This window comes from Lissotriton vulgaris, chromosome 1_1 (assembly GCF_964263255.1).
Source record: "Lissotriton vulgaris chromosome 1_1, aLisVul1.2, whole genome shotgun sequence".
In the NCBI taxonomy this organism is placed as follows: domain Eukaryota; kingdom Metazoa; phylum Chordata; class Amphibia; order Caudata; family Salamandridae; genus Lissotriton; species Lissotriton vulgaris.
In genome coordinates this window covers 1,398,058,124-1,398,077,116 of record NC_141685.1, presented here as the reverse complement: position 1 = coordinate 1,398,077,116, position 18,993 = coordinate 1,398,058,124, and the positions used below count along the sequence as shown (strand labels likewise).

General features: G+C 42.3%; 1 protein-coding gene across 3 annotated transcripts in view; it reads right to left on the bottom strand.

The window, feature by feature from the left end:
• Positions 1-8,998, bottom strand: part of LOC147750577 (16 kDa beta-galactoside-binding lectin-like) — an 83,727-nt gene extending 74,729 nt beyond the window's left edge. For all 3 annotated transcript variants that reach the window (XM_086966997.1, XM_086966986.1, XM_086966991.1), the window contains exon 1: positions 8,663-8,998. In XM_086966997.1, coding sequence (XP_086823123.1) covers positions 8,663-8,683 — 21 coding nt within the window. In that variant the 5' untranslated portion in view covers positions 8,684-8,998. The remainder of the gene's footprint in view (positions 1-8,662) is intronic.
• Between the last annotated feature and the right edge of the window lie 9,995 nt (positions 8,999-18,993).

Below are 18,993 nucleotides of genomic sequence, written 5' to 3'. Positions count from 1 at the left end.
CTGAAGAGCACCCTCACCAGTGCAGCATATACCCCTGACTGTGTCACACACTGAAGTCTGGAGAGCACCCTCACTAGTGCAGCATATACCCCTGACTGTGTCACACAATAAGGACTGAAGAGCACCCTCACTAGTGCAGCATATACCCCTGACTGTGTCACACACTAAGGACTGAAGAGCACCCTCACTAGTGCAGCATATACCCCTGACTGTGTCACACACTGAGGACTGAAGAGCACCCTCACCAGTGCAGCATATACCCCTGACTGTGTCACACACTGAGGACTGAAGAGCACCCTCACCAGTGCAGCATATACCCCTGACTGTGTCACACACTAAGGACTGAAAAGCACCCTACCTAGTGCAGCATATACCCCTGACTGTATCACACACTAAAGTCTGGAGGGCACCATCACCAGTGCAGCATATACCCCTGACCGTGTCATACACTGAAGTCTGGAGAGCACCCTCGCCAGTGCAGCATATGCCCCTGACTGTGTCACACACTGAGGACTGAAGAGCACCCTCACCAGTGCAGCATATACCCCTGACCGTGTCATACACTGAAGTCTGGAGAGCACCCTCTCCAGTGCAGCATATACTCCTGACGGTGTCACACACTGAGGACTGAAGAGCACCCTCACCAGTGCAGCATATACCACTGACTGTGTCATACACTGGGGTCTGAAGAGCACCCTCACCAGTGCAGCATATACCACTGACTGTTTCATACACTGAAGTCTGGAGACCACCCTCACTAGTGCATCATATACCCCTGACGGTGTCACACACTGAGGACTGAAGAGCATCCGCACCAGTGCAGCATATACCCCTGACTGTGTCACACACTGAGGACTGAAGAGCACCCTCACCAGTGCAGCATATACCCCTGACTGTGTCACACACTAAGGACTGAAAAGCACCCTCACTAGTGCAGCATATACCACTGACTGTGTCACACACTAAGGACTGAAGAGCACCCTCACTAGTGCAGCATATACCCCTGACTGTGTCACACACTGAGGACTGAAGAGCACCCTCACCAGTGCAGCATATACCCCTGACTGTGTCACACACTAAGGACTGAAAAGCACCCTACGTAGTGCAGCATATACCCCTGACTGTGTCACACACTGAAGTCTGGAGAGCACCCTCACCAGTGCAGCATATACCCCTGACAGTGTCATACACTGAAGTCTGGAGAGCACCCTCACCAGTGCAGCATATGCCCCTGACTGTGTCACACACTGAGGACTGAAGAGCACCCTCACCAGTGCAGCATATACCCCTGACCGTGTCATACACTGAAGTCTGGAGAGCACCCTCACTGGTGCAGCATATACCCCTAACGGTGTCACACAATAAGGACTGAAGAGCACCCTCACTAGTGCAGCATATACCACTGACTGTGTCACACACTGAGGACTGAAGAGCACCCTCACCAGTGCAGCATATACCCCTGACTGTGTCACACACTAAGGACTGAAAAGAACCCTACCTAGTGCAGCATATACCCCTGACTGTGTCACACACTGAAGTCTGGAGAGCACCCTCACCAGTGCAGCATATACCCCTGACCGTGTCATACACTGAAGTCTGGAGAGCAACCTCACCAGTGCAGCATATACCCCTGACCGTGTCATACACTGAAGTCTGGAGAGCACCCTCACCAGTGCAGCATATGCCCCTGACTGTGTCACACACTGAGGACTGAAGAGCACCCTCACCAGTGCAGCTACCCCTGACTGTTTCATACACTGAAGTCTGGAGAGCACCCTCACTAGTGCATCATATACCCCTGACAGTGTCACACACTGAGGACTGAAGAGCATCCGCACCAGTGCAGAATATACCCCTGACTGTGTCACACACTGAGGACTGAAGAGCACCCTCACCAGTGCAGCATATACCCCTGACCGTGTCATACACTGAAGTCTGGAGAGCACCCACACTAGTGCAGCATATACCCCTGACGGTGTCACACACTGAGGACTGAAGAGCACCCTCACCAGTGCAGCATATACCACTGACTGTGTCACACACTGAGAACTGAAGAGCACCCTCACCAGTGCAGCATATACCCCTGACCGTGTCATACACTGAAGTCTGTAGAGCACCCTCACCAGTGCAGCATATACCCCTGATTGTGTCATACACTGAAGTCTGGACAGCACCCTCACCAGTGCAGCATATTCCCCTGAATGTGTCACACACTGAAGTCTGGAGAGCACCCTCACCAGTGCAGCATATACCCCTGACTGTGTCACACACTGAAGTCTGGAGAGCCCCCTCACTAGTGCAGCATATACCCCTGACTGTGTCACACACTAAGGACTGAAGAGCACCCTCACTAGTGCAGCATATACCACTGACTGTGTCACACACTAAGGACTGAAGAGCACCCTCACCAGTGCAGCATATACCCCTGACTGTGTCACACACTAAGGACTGAAAAGCACCCTACCTAGTGCAGCATATATACCCCTGACTGTGTCACACACTGAAGTCTGGAGAGCACCCTCACCAGTGCAGAATATACCCCTGACCGTGTCATACACTGAAGTCTGGAGAGCAACCTCACCAGTGCAGCATATACCCCTGACCGTGTCATACACTGAAGTCTGGAGAGCACCCTCACCAGTGCAGCATATGCCCCTGACTGTGTCACACACTGAGGACTGAAGAGCACCCTCACCAGTGCAGCATATACCCCTGACTGTGTCATACACACCGAGGACTGAATAGCACCCTCACTAGTGCAGCATATACCCCTGACTGTGTCATACACACTGAGGACTGAAGAGCACCCTCACTAGTGCAGCATATACCCCTGACTGTGTCACACACTGAAGTCTGGAGAGCACCCTCGCCAGTGCAGCATATACCCCTGACTGTGTCATACACTGAAGTCTGGAGAGCACCCTCATCAGTGCAGCATATACCCCTGACTGTGTCACACATTGAGAACTGAAGAGCACCCTCACTAGTGCAGCATATACCCCTGATTGTGTTATACACTGAAGTCTGGACAGCACCCTCACCAGTGCAGCATATACCCCTGACTGTGTCACACACTGAAGTCTGGAGAGCACCCTCACTAGTGCAGCATACACCCCTGACTGTGTCACACACTAAGGACTGAAGAGCACCCTCACTAGTGCAGCATATACCACTGACTGTGTCACACACTAAGGACTGAAGAGCACCCTCACTAGTGCAGCATACCCCTGACTGTGTCACACACTAAGGACTGAAGAGCACCCTCACTAGTGCAGCATATACCCCTGACTGTGTCACACACTGAGGACTGAAGAGCACCCTCACCAGTGCAGCATATACCCCTGCCTGTGTCACACACTAAGGACTGAAAAGCACCCTCACTAGTGCAGCATATACCCCTGACTGTGTCACACACTGAAGTCTGGAGAGCACCCTCACCGGTGCAGCATATACCCCTGACCGTGTCATACACTGAAGTCTGGAGAGCAACCTCACCAGTGCAGCATATACCCCTGACCGTGTCATACACTGAAGTCTGGAGAGCACCCTCACCAGTGCAGCATATACCCCTGACCGTGTCATACACTGAAGTCTGGAGAGCAACCTCACCAGTGCAGCATATACCCCTGACTGTGTCACACACTGAGGACTGAAGAGCACCCTCACCAGTGCAACATATGCCCCTGACTGTGTCACACATTGAGGACTGAAGAGCACCCTCACCAGTGCAGCATATACCCCTGACTGTTTCATACACACTGAGGACTGAAGAGCACCCTCACTAGTGCAGCATATACCCCTGACTGTGTCACACACTGAGGACTGAAGAGCACCGTCACCAGTGCAGCATATACCCCTGAATGTGTCACACACTGAGGACTGAAGAGCACCCTCACTAGTGCAGCATATACCCCTGACTGTGTCATACACACTGAGGACTGAAGAGCACACTCACTAGTGCAGCATATACCCCTGACTGTATCATACACTGAAGTCTGGTGAGTACCCTCACCAGTGCAGCATATACCCCTGACTGTGTCACACATTGAGGACTGAAGAGCACCCTCACTAGTGCAGCATATACCCCTGACTGTGTCACACACTGAGGACTGAAGAGCACCCTCACTAGTGCAGCATATACCCCTGACTGTGTCATACACACTGAGGACTGAAGAGCACCCTCACTAGTGCAGCATATACCCCTGACTGTGTCATACACTGAAGTCTGTAGAGCACCCTCACCAGTGCAGCATATACCCCTGACTGTGTCATACACAGGGGTCTGAAGAGCACCCTCACCAGTGCAGCATATACCCCTGACTGTGTCATACATTGGGGTCTGAAGAGCAACCTCACAAGTGCAGCATATACCCCTGACTGTGTCATACACTGGGGTCTGGGGAGCACCCTCACTGGTGCAGCATATACCCCCTGACTGTGTCACACACTGAAGTCTGGAGAGCACTCTCACTAGTGCAGCATATACCCTTGTTGGACTTGGCCCTTCTGGCAGATTCACCCCTAAACTTTTTGCTTTGTGAATGTGAATTGGAGGTAGTGATTTTTGGTTTCTGCGCACTTTCACTGTGTCCCAGTGGAAAGTGCGTGCGCACTCTAAATGCGTGGAGTAAGGTTGTGCCTGGGCCCCACCTGCTGTCTGCACATACGACGACTCTTTCTATTGTACAGCGCTCTGACACCTTCAGATAAAGTCTGTGCTATATAAAAATGCATTCAATAAAAATAAAATAAACCCTAACCTGCGTGTGTGTGTAACATACACTAGTAAACCAAGCGTCACCCCCACCTACCTATGGAGTGAGTGCGACCAGACCTACCTGTGGGGGCGTGCACTCTGCACTGCTCACAAAGGCATACAGGGTCTTAAACTATCTGCTGCCAGTGCCACAAATGAAACCAAAAGCCAAGTAGCCAGCCAACAATGCTGTAGGCGCACAGTAGTGTAATTCTTACTCATCTAAATTTTACAGAACGCACTACAAAAGTACAGCCACATGGACTCATCTGCTTCAGGTTATGGAAATCCCGCTTGGTGGAAGAGTTCACTTAACTCTAAAATGTGGTAAATGCTGGCAAACATTTAAAGGGAACCACAAACCCTCGTGCAGTTTCAAAGAGTGAACCTGGAACATCTCATGTCCTCGTAGTGCTGTTTCATTTGGCCTTTGCAGGACTCGTATCAATCTTCAACGCATTTCTTGCCCCTTAATTTATTCCTCATAGTGAGGGTGAGGAGTTGCGAGTTGGGACTGCTGAAAGGTGGTTTGAGGATTGTAAATATAAGATGTTGTAACAGCGTGGGGGAATTCTTTGTAAAATGATATGCCTGAGAACAATCTCTTGATGAAAAGATATTTCAAAAATAAAAATGATAATCTATAATAAGACGGGCATTCTGATGAATAGCACTTGATTACGAAAAGGCACGAACTTTGGAACAGAGCCCTGTCCCCCTCCTCCCCTCAAGGCGACAGAGCTATGAAGACACCAGGGCAAGAAGGGGCGATGGCGTTAGCAAGGCGCAGCCGAGAGGAGGCCTCTGCAATGCCTTCGGAGACCATAAGCACTTTTAGCCATTCACTTTTGTATTTTTAACATGGTTGGTGGGGGGAAATGTCAGCAAGACTCTCTTGTCAAACGAGTCAGAACAAGCCGATAGAGCGAAAAACGGGTCCCTTCCATCTATATTTTATAGCGTAAGGGGGAAACTGCAAACTTGCATCAAATGTACAAATCCTTCAGCTACTGAGAACTTTTCTTTAGATGTTTTTCATAACCCCACACTAAGTAAATATGTTAAGCCTCCAAAAATGTAGTGGTTGTTCCTACCTGAGCAGGTCCGGTCCGCGCCGCCTCGGGTCAGTGTTGGCGCCTACACCCACTCACTCTCAGCCAATCCTGGCGCTGCCAGCAGCGCCAGGCTTGGCTTAGGGCACAATTACTACTCGCCCGCCCGCCCATTAGGAGACCGAGGTTTGAGCCTTTGCTCAACCCTCGCTCTCCTAATGGGCATGCGCCAGCTGAGCAGACACTAGTGCGCATGAGTGGGCACGGCACGAAAATTCGCCCTCCGTTCCCACTCATGCGCACTTGTGTTGTGCTGCTGCCTGTTGCCCCCCACTGGTCTGACAATCATGTCAGTGAACATGATGCCAGACCGCCCACTCCCTTTAGACTCTGAAGGGGGTGGGCGGTCCGACGTTATGCTGACTGATATGATTGTCAGTTCTCCCTCGGCATCTTTAAACTTAAGTAAATTGATTCAGTTTACTTAAGTTCAAAGACGCCGAGGGAGCTGCGGGCGGGGGGGCTACGCCCCCACGCCCCAATGAACGCACCGTGCCTGTTCACAACTGCACATGATCTTTTAGACCCCCCACAAAATGGATTTTGCAGTGGTCATAGCACGGAGTCGGCATTGATTGCCGCTGCAAATTCTGTACGCTGCCAGGTAGATCGGCTAGGTGCTGCTATTCTGGTAACGCTGGATCTGTCAACTGCATTCAATACGATATCCCACCTGGTGCAAAGACTGCATTAGGCAGATGTGAGGGATACGGCTTTGGAACTTTTAGAGTAATTTCTGACTAATAGGACTCATGCCGTCAGCTGTGGCAAGTTCAGGGCTGATCCTTTCCAGCTTCCCTGCGGAGTTTCAAAGGGGACCTCCCTCATTCAGACCGTTTTTAACACATATGTTGCACCCCTGGCCAGACTGGTGAGGTCGTTTGACTTCCAGGTGCTGTCTTATGCAGACGATTTGCAAATCATTGTTCCTTTTAACTGATGATTTGCCTGGGACAGCTGACAAGATTAAACTCTGCATGGTCAGTGTTAGTACCTGGATGAAGGAAAATCATCTGAAATTAAATGCCGATAAGACGAGATCCTGGTTTTTGGAGCACAGCAATCGGTATCATCAGAAATCTGGTGGCCTGAGATGTGAGGCCCATTACCTACCCCTGTGGCCTCAGGCAAAAACGTAGGTGTCATTTTTGACAATTCTCTCACTTTTGACACACAGGTCAATAGAACTGTAAGCTCCTGTTTTCATATAATCAAAATCCGTTAAAAAATATTTGCATTCCTTCTGGTGGAGCCTAGATTGGCAGTAGCAATTGCTCTAAAACATGAGGGCATATTAACAAGGGCTTTATCTCAAAACTGTTGTCCTATTTACTAGAGGGTGCTAACATGCATATTCGCATGTTAGCACCCTCTTTCCAGATGCCTCCCTTTGAGATGCAAAGTGGGCGTCACTGGGCGTACCCCGGATGGACTACCATGTAAAATATTGCTGATGTTTACATCGCAATTTTACAAGGCAGCCCACAGGATTCTAGCACACGTTAGATTTTGGCGAAAACTGTGGTTTTCGCCAAAAACTAACACCTGCTAAAATCCTGACTTACCTATGCTTAACATAAGGGGTGGAAAATGCTGATACGACCACAGGGTAGTATAAGCAATGTTATCGCCGTTTTACAGGGAATATCGCTGGGAAACCAGCGATGTTCCCTGCAAAACGGCGATTTCCCCGCTATCGCTGGATTTCTTATCGCTGTTGTGAAAAGCTTTGTGGATACAGCGCTATCCCGGCGATGAAATCCAGCGATAGGATAAATATTGCTAAACGCGCTTAGCATTGTTTATCTCTAATGGTTGTTGATATGGCCCATGGTGCCTTGATTATTGGAACGCCTTGTTATATTTACACATCAGAAGTGTCATCGCTCATCAAATTGCAGGTCACTCAGAATGCGGCTGCACACCTGCTTCTGAATGTCCCCAAACATCGCTCAGAAAGGGAGGGTTTGCGCTCCCTTCACTGACTTCCTGTTAGACATTCAAGGCGCTCTTCATGGTATTTCAGGTTCTACACCAGCAAAGGTCTGTGCCTCTCAGAACAGCTTTTCATTGGTACACTCCCGAAAGACAAAGACATCCGAGGTCATCTTGCCTTAAGAAGATGACTATCTATTCCAAAACTTAGGAAAGCTGGATGGGGCGACCGCTCCTTTTCTGTAGCGGATGCCAAAATGTGGACACCCTGCCCACTCAAATTGCTAGTCTGGACTCTTTTTATGCCTTTCGGAAGCAATTAAAAACGTGCTCTCTTCTATTCCGTAATAGCATGTTGTCTTTTCTCATGAATTTAGCGAATGCTTCTTTCTGTTGCTTCTAGTGCTTTGACGCCTTGGCATAATGCGCTATATAAGATTCTTTGCGTTCCATTCTTAGTGAAGCACACGCATCACAACCTCGAGCAGCACCTGTCTCACACCCAGGATAAGGTCTGAGGAACGCCACCATACACACAGAACATTGAAGAGCCCCGGCCCTCACTGATGCCACTCAAGCTCCACAGCCCCATCACACACGCAGGTGATGACACACCTCCACTGGAGGAAGCCATGGTCTGAAGACCCCATAGGCAAGTCACCAACCCCACACTGAAGAGTGAAGAACACCCTCACTCGTGCAGTCACTCCCACACACTTTTTCCATTGTTCCACTCACCTTTTCTATTGTGTCACTCACACTCACCTCTTCTGTTGTGTCACTCCCACTCACTTCTTCCATTGTCCCACCACCGCTTCTATCGTGTCACTCAAACTCACCTCAATTGCTTCACACTCACCGGTTTCCATGGGTCCTCCATGCTCTGCTGCTCAGACTGGATCTACTGCCTCTGCTGCCCAGACTGGATCTTCTGCCTCTGCTGCTCAGACTGGATCTACTGCCTCTGCTGCTCAGGCTGGATCTACTGCCTCTGCTGCTTAGGCTGAATCTTCGATCTCTGCTGCTCAGACTGGATCTACTGCCTCTGCTGCCCAGACTGGATCTTCTGCCTCTGCTGCTCAGACTGGATCTACTGCCTCTGCTGCTCAGGCTGGATCTACTGCCTCTGCTGCTCAGACTGGATCTACTGCCTCTGCTGCTCAGGCTGGATCTTCGATCCCAGCTGCTCAGGCTGGTGTTGCTCAGGAGGGTTCCGCCTTATATAGCTGGTAAGTGACTCATATAGATGGCGTGACCTCTGATTCTGAGGAAAATTACAAAAGGGTGATTGGCAGAGAACCCAGTGTGTAGGCGGGGAGGAGGGGCAGCAAGGCTCAAGGTTTCTTCCTAAGAAGCTTATCAACCTATAATCATCTATGAGAGAATTCAGTGGAAAGATAAATAAATAAAAGAGGCAGTGTGGGTGTGAAAGGGAACGTACAGAGTCATGTAGGGTTGACTACCAGTACCAGCATTCTCTCTATTAAAAAAACAGCTGTAGCCAGGGCTTTAAGTGGGATGAAAAAACTGGGGGGTCTCTCAAAGGGGCGTGACCACTAATTAGGGGTGTGGCTTTTAAACACTTGCGCTAAAAATCTGTGTTTAGTATAGTGTGCCAACTTGTATTTTGCTGTGTTTCTGTCATTGCATCCAGATATGTGATACAACAAGTAACATCATACCTACAACAAGTAAGGACTATTGGCTTTGTCAATGGTTATTAGTTGCATAAGATAAATCTGCAACTATATCTTGTTACATATAATATTGAAAAAGCTTCCAATTAAAGCCCTGGTGACCCCACCACAATGTTGCTGCTCTTGCATTTCAGAAAAAGAAGGGAAATCCAGAGAGAAAATAACTCTCTCCAAAGGATTTCCCTTCCCCCACAAAGCTCACCTGGCATGACGTCATGCCGTAACTTCTCCATCAGTAAGAAGTCAGCAGTGTGGGCAGCGCACATCCATGTGCTTGTTGTCTCGAAACGGGTCTCTATCTGGCTGTTTTGCGCCCTGGCACTTTTTTCCGGACTGCAGTGACAGTAAACGGCTGTCTCTGCAGTCTGGAAAAAAACGGACCGATTGTGCCAGGGCTCAAAACAGAGCCCGATGGAGACCCGTTTCGAGGCCTCTTTTAAAAAACTCCCAGTGCTCAGACCCCGTGAGACCCGGCCCACTTAAAGCCCTGGCTGTAGCAATGCTCTGTAAGAGGAATACGGAGCTTCATTTGTATTGGTGGAAAAGGGGGTGGGCAATGCAGGCTCGGGTCTTGGTCAAAGTGGGGCTGACCTCAGCTTCCTGGGCACTGCTCCATCTCTTTTCCCTCAGTAATTTAATCAAAGATCCTGGCCCGGACTGGCCTACGGGGCACCGGGGATTTTACCAGTGGGATGGCAGGGTGGGGACAGGTTTCACTATGGGTGGGGGCGATTTTGTTGATGGGGTGATCCCGTTTCCTGCCTGCACTGCATCTTTGTGTAATAATCAACAACACAAAACACATTTCTAAAGCGTGCCCATTCAGACCATGATCGCTTCAAAACCAGTTGTTTTTGCATTCGGGTGGTTCCGGTCTCCTGCAGGGTCACCACGAGCAGGGCTCACCTTCAGGGCGAGGTTTGGCGAGGAGTTTGCTGTTGCTTGGCTCAGAGAGCCCAGTACATATATGATGAAGACTCTTCAACTTTTAAAACTGTGCATTTCTTTATAATGTGAACAGTGCAACTCAAGTCAATTTAGTATACTAAATTATACCATTGCGTTGAGCGGCAATTGTTAAAAGTGATATATTATGATCATGAGCATGGAAACATTCTTGCACATGCTGCCACTGCCCTGGCGATGTGGTCAAGTGGAAGCCAGGATTGGTGCCAGGTTTCCCGGCTTCACGCTGTGCAGTTCAGCCACTACTTGGTTATCTCTTTCTTTCCCGCTTTTCAAATCAAAGCTTAATATTTGGTCTTGAGTTCTTTGAAGCACTGAGCCAGTGCACTATTTTACATACATCCAGGCATGTTTCATAAAGAGTGGTGGTGGCAGTGTTTGGAGAGGGTGAGGTTTGAGTGCGGAAGCAACAATGAAACCAGAGCACCCACCCTCGGTCATTGCATTGAGACCATTTGCTCACCGCAGCTAAAAGTCTGTATTCATTGTCACCCATTGTTGAATTTACTCACCCGCCCGCTCCTCACCATCCAACTATTTGTTCATTCAGACATGCAGCCCTGCCTCCTATCTCTATCCATCCGGTCAATGATTGGACAAGGATCTATAAAGAAAAATCTGTTGTAAAACACACCATATTTTCAATGTTTTCCAAAATTTCCCAGGGAGAGAAACCCCTCCAAACAGGGCTGGCTTTAGCATTTGTGTCATCCGGTGCAACAATCTTTGAAGCCAACCCTTGACCTCCTCCTTTACGGACTCGCCTACTTCTACCCGCCAATGGTGCCCCTCATCTTACCTGAGCCCCGCCCTCACATTTATTTATTTCATAGCGCTACTCATCTGAATGAAGGGTGTCAGAGCACTTTACATCACAAGCATATTACACAGAGACAATGAGTCATAAAAAGTAAATCTTTGTATAGTAAATGTTACTTAAGACAATGAGGACTTCAAGGTATAGTAGTCACATGTGATCCATTCGAGAAGGCGTCATATGCTAAGAGTGCTTGGTCTTGAGAAATGAAGGGCAGATTTACTACATTGTTCCAAGGCGCATTAACCAAAGTTGCTGAATTGCTTGAAAACGAGACAGCTCAACAGCAACATACCCAATAAGGTATGGCTCTGTGACTGTCTCCTCTAGCGCTGGATTACCATAGGCAACCGTGTGACAATGCAAACACCCTTGCACCAGAGTGCAAGGGTGTGAACGTGATGTAAAGCATAGGTTTTATTTTCAGAGTACCCTTCATTTTTTTTCATTTTTGTTTATTAATAGCTTGAAATGACAAAGGATTCAATATATCAACAAGGAAAAGTATATAACACAAAATAAACCACGACTTAACATTATACACATTGTACACAAAGAGAAGAAAAAAAGAAAAGAACAGAAACTGCAGTAAATAACTAAGGAGGGAAATTAAAACATAGTTTAACCCTAAACATGAAAATTACCCGAGGAGTGCATACAAAGACAAAAAAAAAAAACTGCCTGCCCTGTGCTTACTCACTGAGCCACTCCTCCAGAGGGGACCAGATCTTCCGGCCAAGCTCCCACCTCCTTTTACCCCACCTTTGAAAAACTGCTGAATCTAAATTATGGGGAGCCAAAATCCTTGCTCTCCAATTTAGAAAGGTGGGGGGCTCTGGATTGATCCATTCTGATTTTATACAGAGCCGCACTAACGACATAACTATAAAGAGAAAGGCAGAAGCATGAGTTGTCCTCTCAGATGTGGAATTAGTCTCGCAGCCAAAGATAACAAATTCTGATGAGAGAGTAACCAAGATGTCTAGTCTGGAATTAATAAACAATTCTACCTCCTGGAAAAAGGAATGTCTGACAAAATATCGAAATCCACAATATCGATGTACAAAAATATCGGAACAAATATATCGAAATCAAAAATTTCGGGTTCCTATACTTAACTAGATATATACACAAATATCGATTTTTTAATATCGATATACAAAAACATTGTTTACTGTGATATCGACGACATTAATATCGGAATACAAAAATATCGCATTCTACAAAAAATAATGACATTAACAAAAATATCGACTTCAAATATATCGTGCACATAAATATCGGATTATAAACTATATCGACTTTTTATAAGCATTTCTTAACATAATTAATTAACGCTTTATATGTTTTCACATCAAAATAAACATACAATACTTTCATTTATACTATAGACACACTATAAATTCATCAAATATTTACTATTGGTATAATTATATCACCTACACATATAAAAATATTCTATGCTAGTTTGTATACTTTTATAATTATTTTTGGTTTTTCAATTCTAATACAAAGTAATCACAACTGAAATTCAAATATACTAACTAACCAATCACAACCCTAATTTTTTAAATGAACCAATAGCAAAGTAATTACTACTGACACTCCCCTATATAAGCAATGAAAATGTAAGCACAAACTACTTGCCAAAAGTCACTGAAGGAGATTCATCTCTATCCGAATTGCTGCACAACAACTAGAAGAACCAGACTATCAACCTACTATTACATCTTCTAAGTAAGTAAATAAAATAGAAACAGCATTATTTGCTAATAGTACTTACTTACCTGCTAAATACCCAGTGCCCCTTTGCTATTCATACTACTTAACATGCTAAATAATGATATAAAAATATTTTTTTTAGATACTACCACTACTGATTATTCTACTCAAAATAAGTGTGAACAAAGCATAGGAATACAGATTCTAATAACTATGTAAGTAATTTCACATTGTTTCATTATGTGCACATTAATCTAAACACACAGAAATAATGACTTTTGCACACCATCTTTCTATTTTTCTGTAGATTCTACTACTGAAAACTGCACTACTACTGAACTAAGGACATCAGTACTATTTCTACAATACTTTTTACTAAGTAAGTAAATAAAATAGAAACTGCATAATTAGCTACTACTACTTAATTACCTGCTAAATACCCAGTACCCCTTTGCTATTCATTGTAGTTAACATGCTAAATAATTATCTACAACTATTTTTTAAAGATACTACGACTACTGAATATTCTACTCAAAATAACTGTGAACAAAGCATAGGAATACAGAATAAAAAAACTATGTAAATAATTTCACATTGTTTCATTATGTGCACATAAATCTAAACACACAGAAATAATCATTTGTGCCCCACATATTTCTTTTTTTCTATAGATTCTACTACTAAAAACTGCACTACTACTGAACTAAGGACATCAGTACTATTTCTACAATACTTTTTGCTAAGTAAGTACATAAAATAGAAACTGCATAATTTGCTACTACTAATTATTTACCTGCTAAATGCCCAGTGCCCCTTTGCTATTCATACTACTTAACATGCTAAATAATTATATAAAAATATTTTTTTAGATACTACGACTACTGAATATTCTACTCAAACTAACTGTGAACAAAGCATAGGAATACAGAATCGAATAACTATGTAAGTAATGTCACATTGTTTCATTATGTGCACAAAAATCTAAACACACAGAAATAATCAGTTGTGCTCCACATATTTTTATTTTTCTGTAGATTTGACTACTGAAAACTGCACTACTAATGAACTAAGGACATCAGTACTATTTCTAAAATACATTTTACTAAGTAAGTATTATGCAACTGAAATAAATGTGGAAAAACCATACAAACATTTATAACTGTTCTAATTATTTTCTATTATATATTGTTTATTTACAGAGCAAACACGGCGAATAGATATACAGACATCATACAGAACTTCACATTCTAAATAATACTGATAGAAATCACAAAGTAAGTATATTAAAGAACATATTTACCAGATAATGTTTTAAAAAACCTACCAACATGGTGATTAAGCTAACACATATGTTCCTTATTTTTTTAAGATAACACTACAAACTACTCTCCAGAAGCTGAAGAAACAATTATACTGCCAAATACCAACCTTAAAAAATATGTAAGTATCTTCACAATGTGAATCATGAAGATACACTTTTGTAGTAGAAATGAGCTCTAACATTGCAAATGTACCTAAACATTAATTAATAATATACTACTTTCATGTTTCTCATAACAGCTACAACAACATCACAACCATTTATCCCCAACTAAAGAAGCAAGAAACTCCTAAGTTTTGCTGTACATTCTAAAACACGTAAGTATAAACATTCCTACTTATCACTAACATAGATTATTTATCACATTTAATTTGACATTAACTATTATATATATGTTTTATAGATATACAAAGTACAAAATGACCGAAGGAGCCGAATTTGTGACCAGCCAAAAAGGAAAACTATTACTATGCTACATGGGTTACACGTACACACAAGAAAAGCAATATGGCATGAAAGTTAATTGGAAATGTTGTAAATATTATTCGAACAAGTGCTATGGAAGAGTAACAACTAGTGAAGCTACAGTACTATATACTAGGGAACACAATCATCCACCTAATATTACAGAAATAGAAGTTAGAACAGCTTTGGAAAATATAAAAGAAGCTAGTACAGGTTCCCAAAAGCAAACAAATGTCATTTTAAAAGAAGCCATTCCTAAAATCCCAAAAGCAGCCACAACCCAAATGCCAAATATCCTGTCCTTAAAAAGAACTATAGCACAAACTAAAAAAGCTACAACTGCTACAACACCATCTCCCAGAACATATCAGGATATAAATTTAACTGCAAACCAAATAATAACTTTAAATAAACAACCATTTATAGTTTATGACAACGAAAAACAATGACAAAAGGCTTATAATTTTTGGTACCAATATGAATTTAGTTAAACTGCAGCAAAGCCAATATTGGATGATGGATGGAACATTTAACATCTGTCCCAAACCATTTTTCCAATTATACACAATACATGGCCTCTACCACAACTGCAACATCCCTTTGCTATATGCACTATTGCCAAACAAAAACAATTCTACATATATGGAATTATTAAATATCATAAAACAAAAAACGAATCATTTTTCTCCAGAAAAAATCATTCTTGATTTTGAGCATGCAATGCTCTCAACTATTCTAAAAATCCACCCCCATACCTGCATTCCAGGCTGCTATTATCATTTCAACCAGTGTTTATGGAGACACCTTCAAAAAACTACCCTAAGTGTCGAATATGCTACAAATTCATCATTTGCTTTCCAAATCAAAAAACTAATTGCACTTGCCTATGTCCCAGCAACAGATGTAGCTGAACATTACAACATTATTATAGACAGTCCATTCTACAAACAAAACGAAGCTAGATTAAGTCCTTTTCTCGATTACTTTGAAGACACCTTGGTAGGCAGACTCCACAGATCTGGCCACAGACGAAATCCAAAATTCCTCATACCCTGGTGGAACGTGTACAATAGTACCCTTAACGGAGAATCAAAAACTAACAATGCCGTGGAAGGTTGGCACAATGCATTTGTACAATCAACTGGCAGAACCAAACCTACTCTAGAAAAATTCATTAAATGCCTACAGACAGAACAGAGCTATCAAGAATTTAGAATGGACCAATCTGTAACAGAACTTGTCCCAAAAACATCCAAGCAAAATAAACAAATGCACAAGTACCTGGAAGAACAAGTTAAACTTTACCCTAATACAAAAGGCATAGAATACCTAAACATCATAGCCAAAACACTACTGTAAATAATTCTCAAACTGTTATAAAACACCAAAAGTAGCACCTAAGTATGCAAAAATATGTAACGTGAGCTTCTAAAGTATTTAATGTATGCAATATATAAAGATATTATTATAATATATGCACACATTAAAACTAAATAACAAGTTAAAAACAATTCCACAATAAATATGACATTACCCACCCACACAAAAATAGAAAGCAATGACTTACCAATTATGTTGTCAATCCAATAACGTCCTTCTCCACCAAAGTAATCCAGGTAGTGCAAAATTAACCCAAAAAAAAATGTAAAAATACAACTGTCCCAAAATTAAGAAATCCACGTGGTCCTTAGCCATCGAATAACCATAAAAAACCCGAAAAAGTAGAAAAATAGAAAGAATCGCTCCTGGAAACCCGAAAAATGTAAAGAAGTGTTTGTAAATCAGTGTTGAATGAAACAAACAAACACTTCCTTTAAAAAAAAACGGAACTTCCGATGTAGCGTACACCTATGACAAAAACATAGAAAACAGACATTCCCACCCACATTAATTAGCTAGTAATTAGATACCAACATATTAACATTGATGATTTAATTTTAGATATACCCTAAAATACTAAAATTCACTCTATAAATAAATAGTTAACTAACTAACACGACGTGTATGTACCATACGTAAATATCTGTTTTCAAAATCTAAAACATAACTCCCTCACATTCAACAACACTAAATATAAGGTCACTAGTCTAAAAACATCATAAAAATACACATAAAACATATAAAATCAACCTTACCTGAAGCGACGTGAAGTGTCTCCCAACCACGATCAGCCCTTCTTCCAAATAACCCAAAACGACCTAACCCGGTTACAAAATAAAGCACCAAAATGCAATAAAATAGTCCCAAGTTTAAAATATAATATCTATACTGAACCAAATATGGTAAAAAATATATATTATTTTATGTTATTGGAAAAAAATATTTTCTTTAATCCTACAATGATTTCATTAACAAAAATGTACATGAATGTAATAATTAAAGATTATGAAAACAATAATGTTTATGTTAACAATGTTTATGAATATAAGTACATTGTCACAAAAGAAAATAATGTAAAAAAGTGTAAAAAATGTGTGACTTATATTATAAAAATTTGATCTTCACAAATGAAGCAGAAAAAAGCTTAATTGAAAAATACTTGTGATATTTATATATTTTTTCTGACATAACAATATGTAAAAGAGATAATAAAGAATGTTAATTTCTGTAAAAAAAGATTACAAAATAATAATGCTTCTGTATAGTTGTTTATGAGTGTGTTTATAAATTTTTTTTTAAAAGGAAATGTAAAATAAAAAATGTTTGTATGAACATTTTTTTTATTTTTAAAACATAAATAAAATAAATGTTTCTACAATCATGTTGAACAATTTGTATCATTATCTTACTAGAAAGTATCAATCTTATTAATAATTTTTCACTGTATATTAAATGTGAGTATATGTTGGACTCTAATAATGTAATGATTCATATACCAAATCCAGTGTACATAAAATTAGAGTAGGTGCTGCACACTAATGACATAATAATTAATATTCCTACTGCATTCTACATTAAATTTTAATATGTGCTGGACACTAATTAATTATAAAATAATATTCCAACTGCAGTCTACAGTAAATTAGAGTTGGTGTAATGTAATATATTTCTAATTTCCTTTAATTGATTGAATGTAAAATAATTATATTTTTACCCTGTACAACTGTACACCAAAAACACAAAACTGACCCTGAACCCTACAAATACCCCTTGACCCAAAAACAGAAAACTGACCCTGAACCCAAGAAATACTCCTTTACCCAAAAACTGAAAACTGACCCAGAACCAAAAAAAAACCCTTTACCTAAAAACTGAAAACTGACACTGAACCCAACAAATACCCCTTAACCCAAAAACTGAAAACTGACCCTGAACCCAACAAATACCCCTTTACCCAAAAACTAAAAACTGACCCTGAACCCAACAAATACCCCTTTACCCAAAAACTGAAAACTGACCCAGAACCCAACAAATACCCCTTTACCCAAAAACTGAAAACTGACCCTGAACCCTAAAAAATACCCCTTTACCCAAAAACTCAAAACTGACCCTGAACCCTAAAAATACCCCTTTACCCAAAAACTGAAAACTGACCCTGAACCCTAAAAATACCCCTTTACCCAAAAACTGAAAACTGACCCTGAACCCAACAAATACCCCTTTATCCAAAAACTGAAAACTGACCCAGAACCCAACAAATACCCCTTTACCCAAAAACTGAAAACTGACCCTGAACCCAACAAATACCCCTTTACCCAAAAACTAAAAACTGACCCTGAACCCAACAAATACCCCTTTACCCAAAAACTGAAAACTGACCCAGAACCCAACAAATACCCCTTTACCCAAAAACTGAAAACTGACCCTGAACCCTAAAAAATACCCCTTTACCCAAAAACTCAAAACTGACCCTGAACCCTAAAAATACCCCTTTACCCAAAAACTGAAAACTGACCCTGAACCCTAAAAATACCCCTTTACCCAAAAACTGAAAACTGACCCTGAACCCAACAAATACCCCTTTATCCAAAAACTGAAAACTGACCCAGAACCCAACAAATACCCCTTTACCCAAAAACTAAAAACTGACCCTGAACCCAACAAATACCCCTTTACCCAAAAACTAAAAACTGACCCTGAAACCAACAAATACCCCTTTACCCTAAAACTAAAAACTGACCCTGAACCCAACAAATACCCCTTTACCCAAAAACTAAAAACTGACCCTGAACCCAACAAATACCCCTTTACCCAAAAACTGA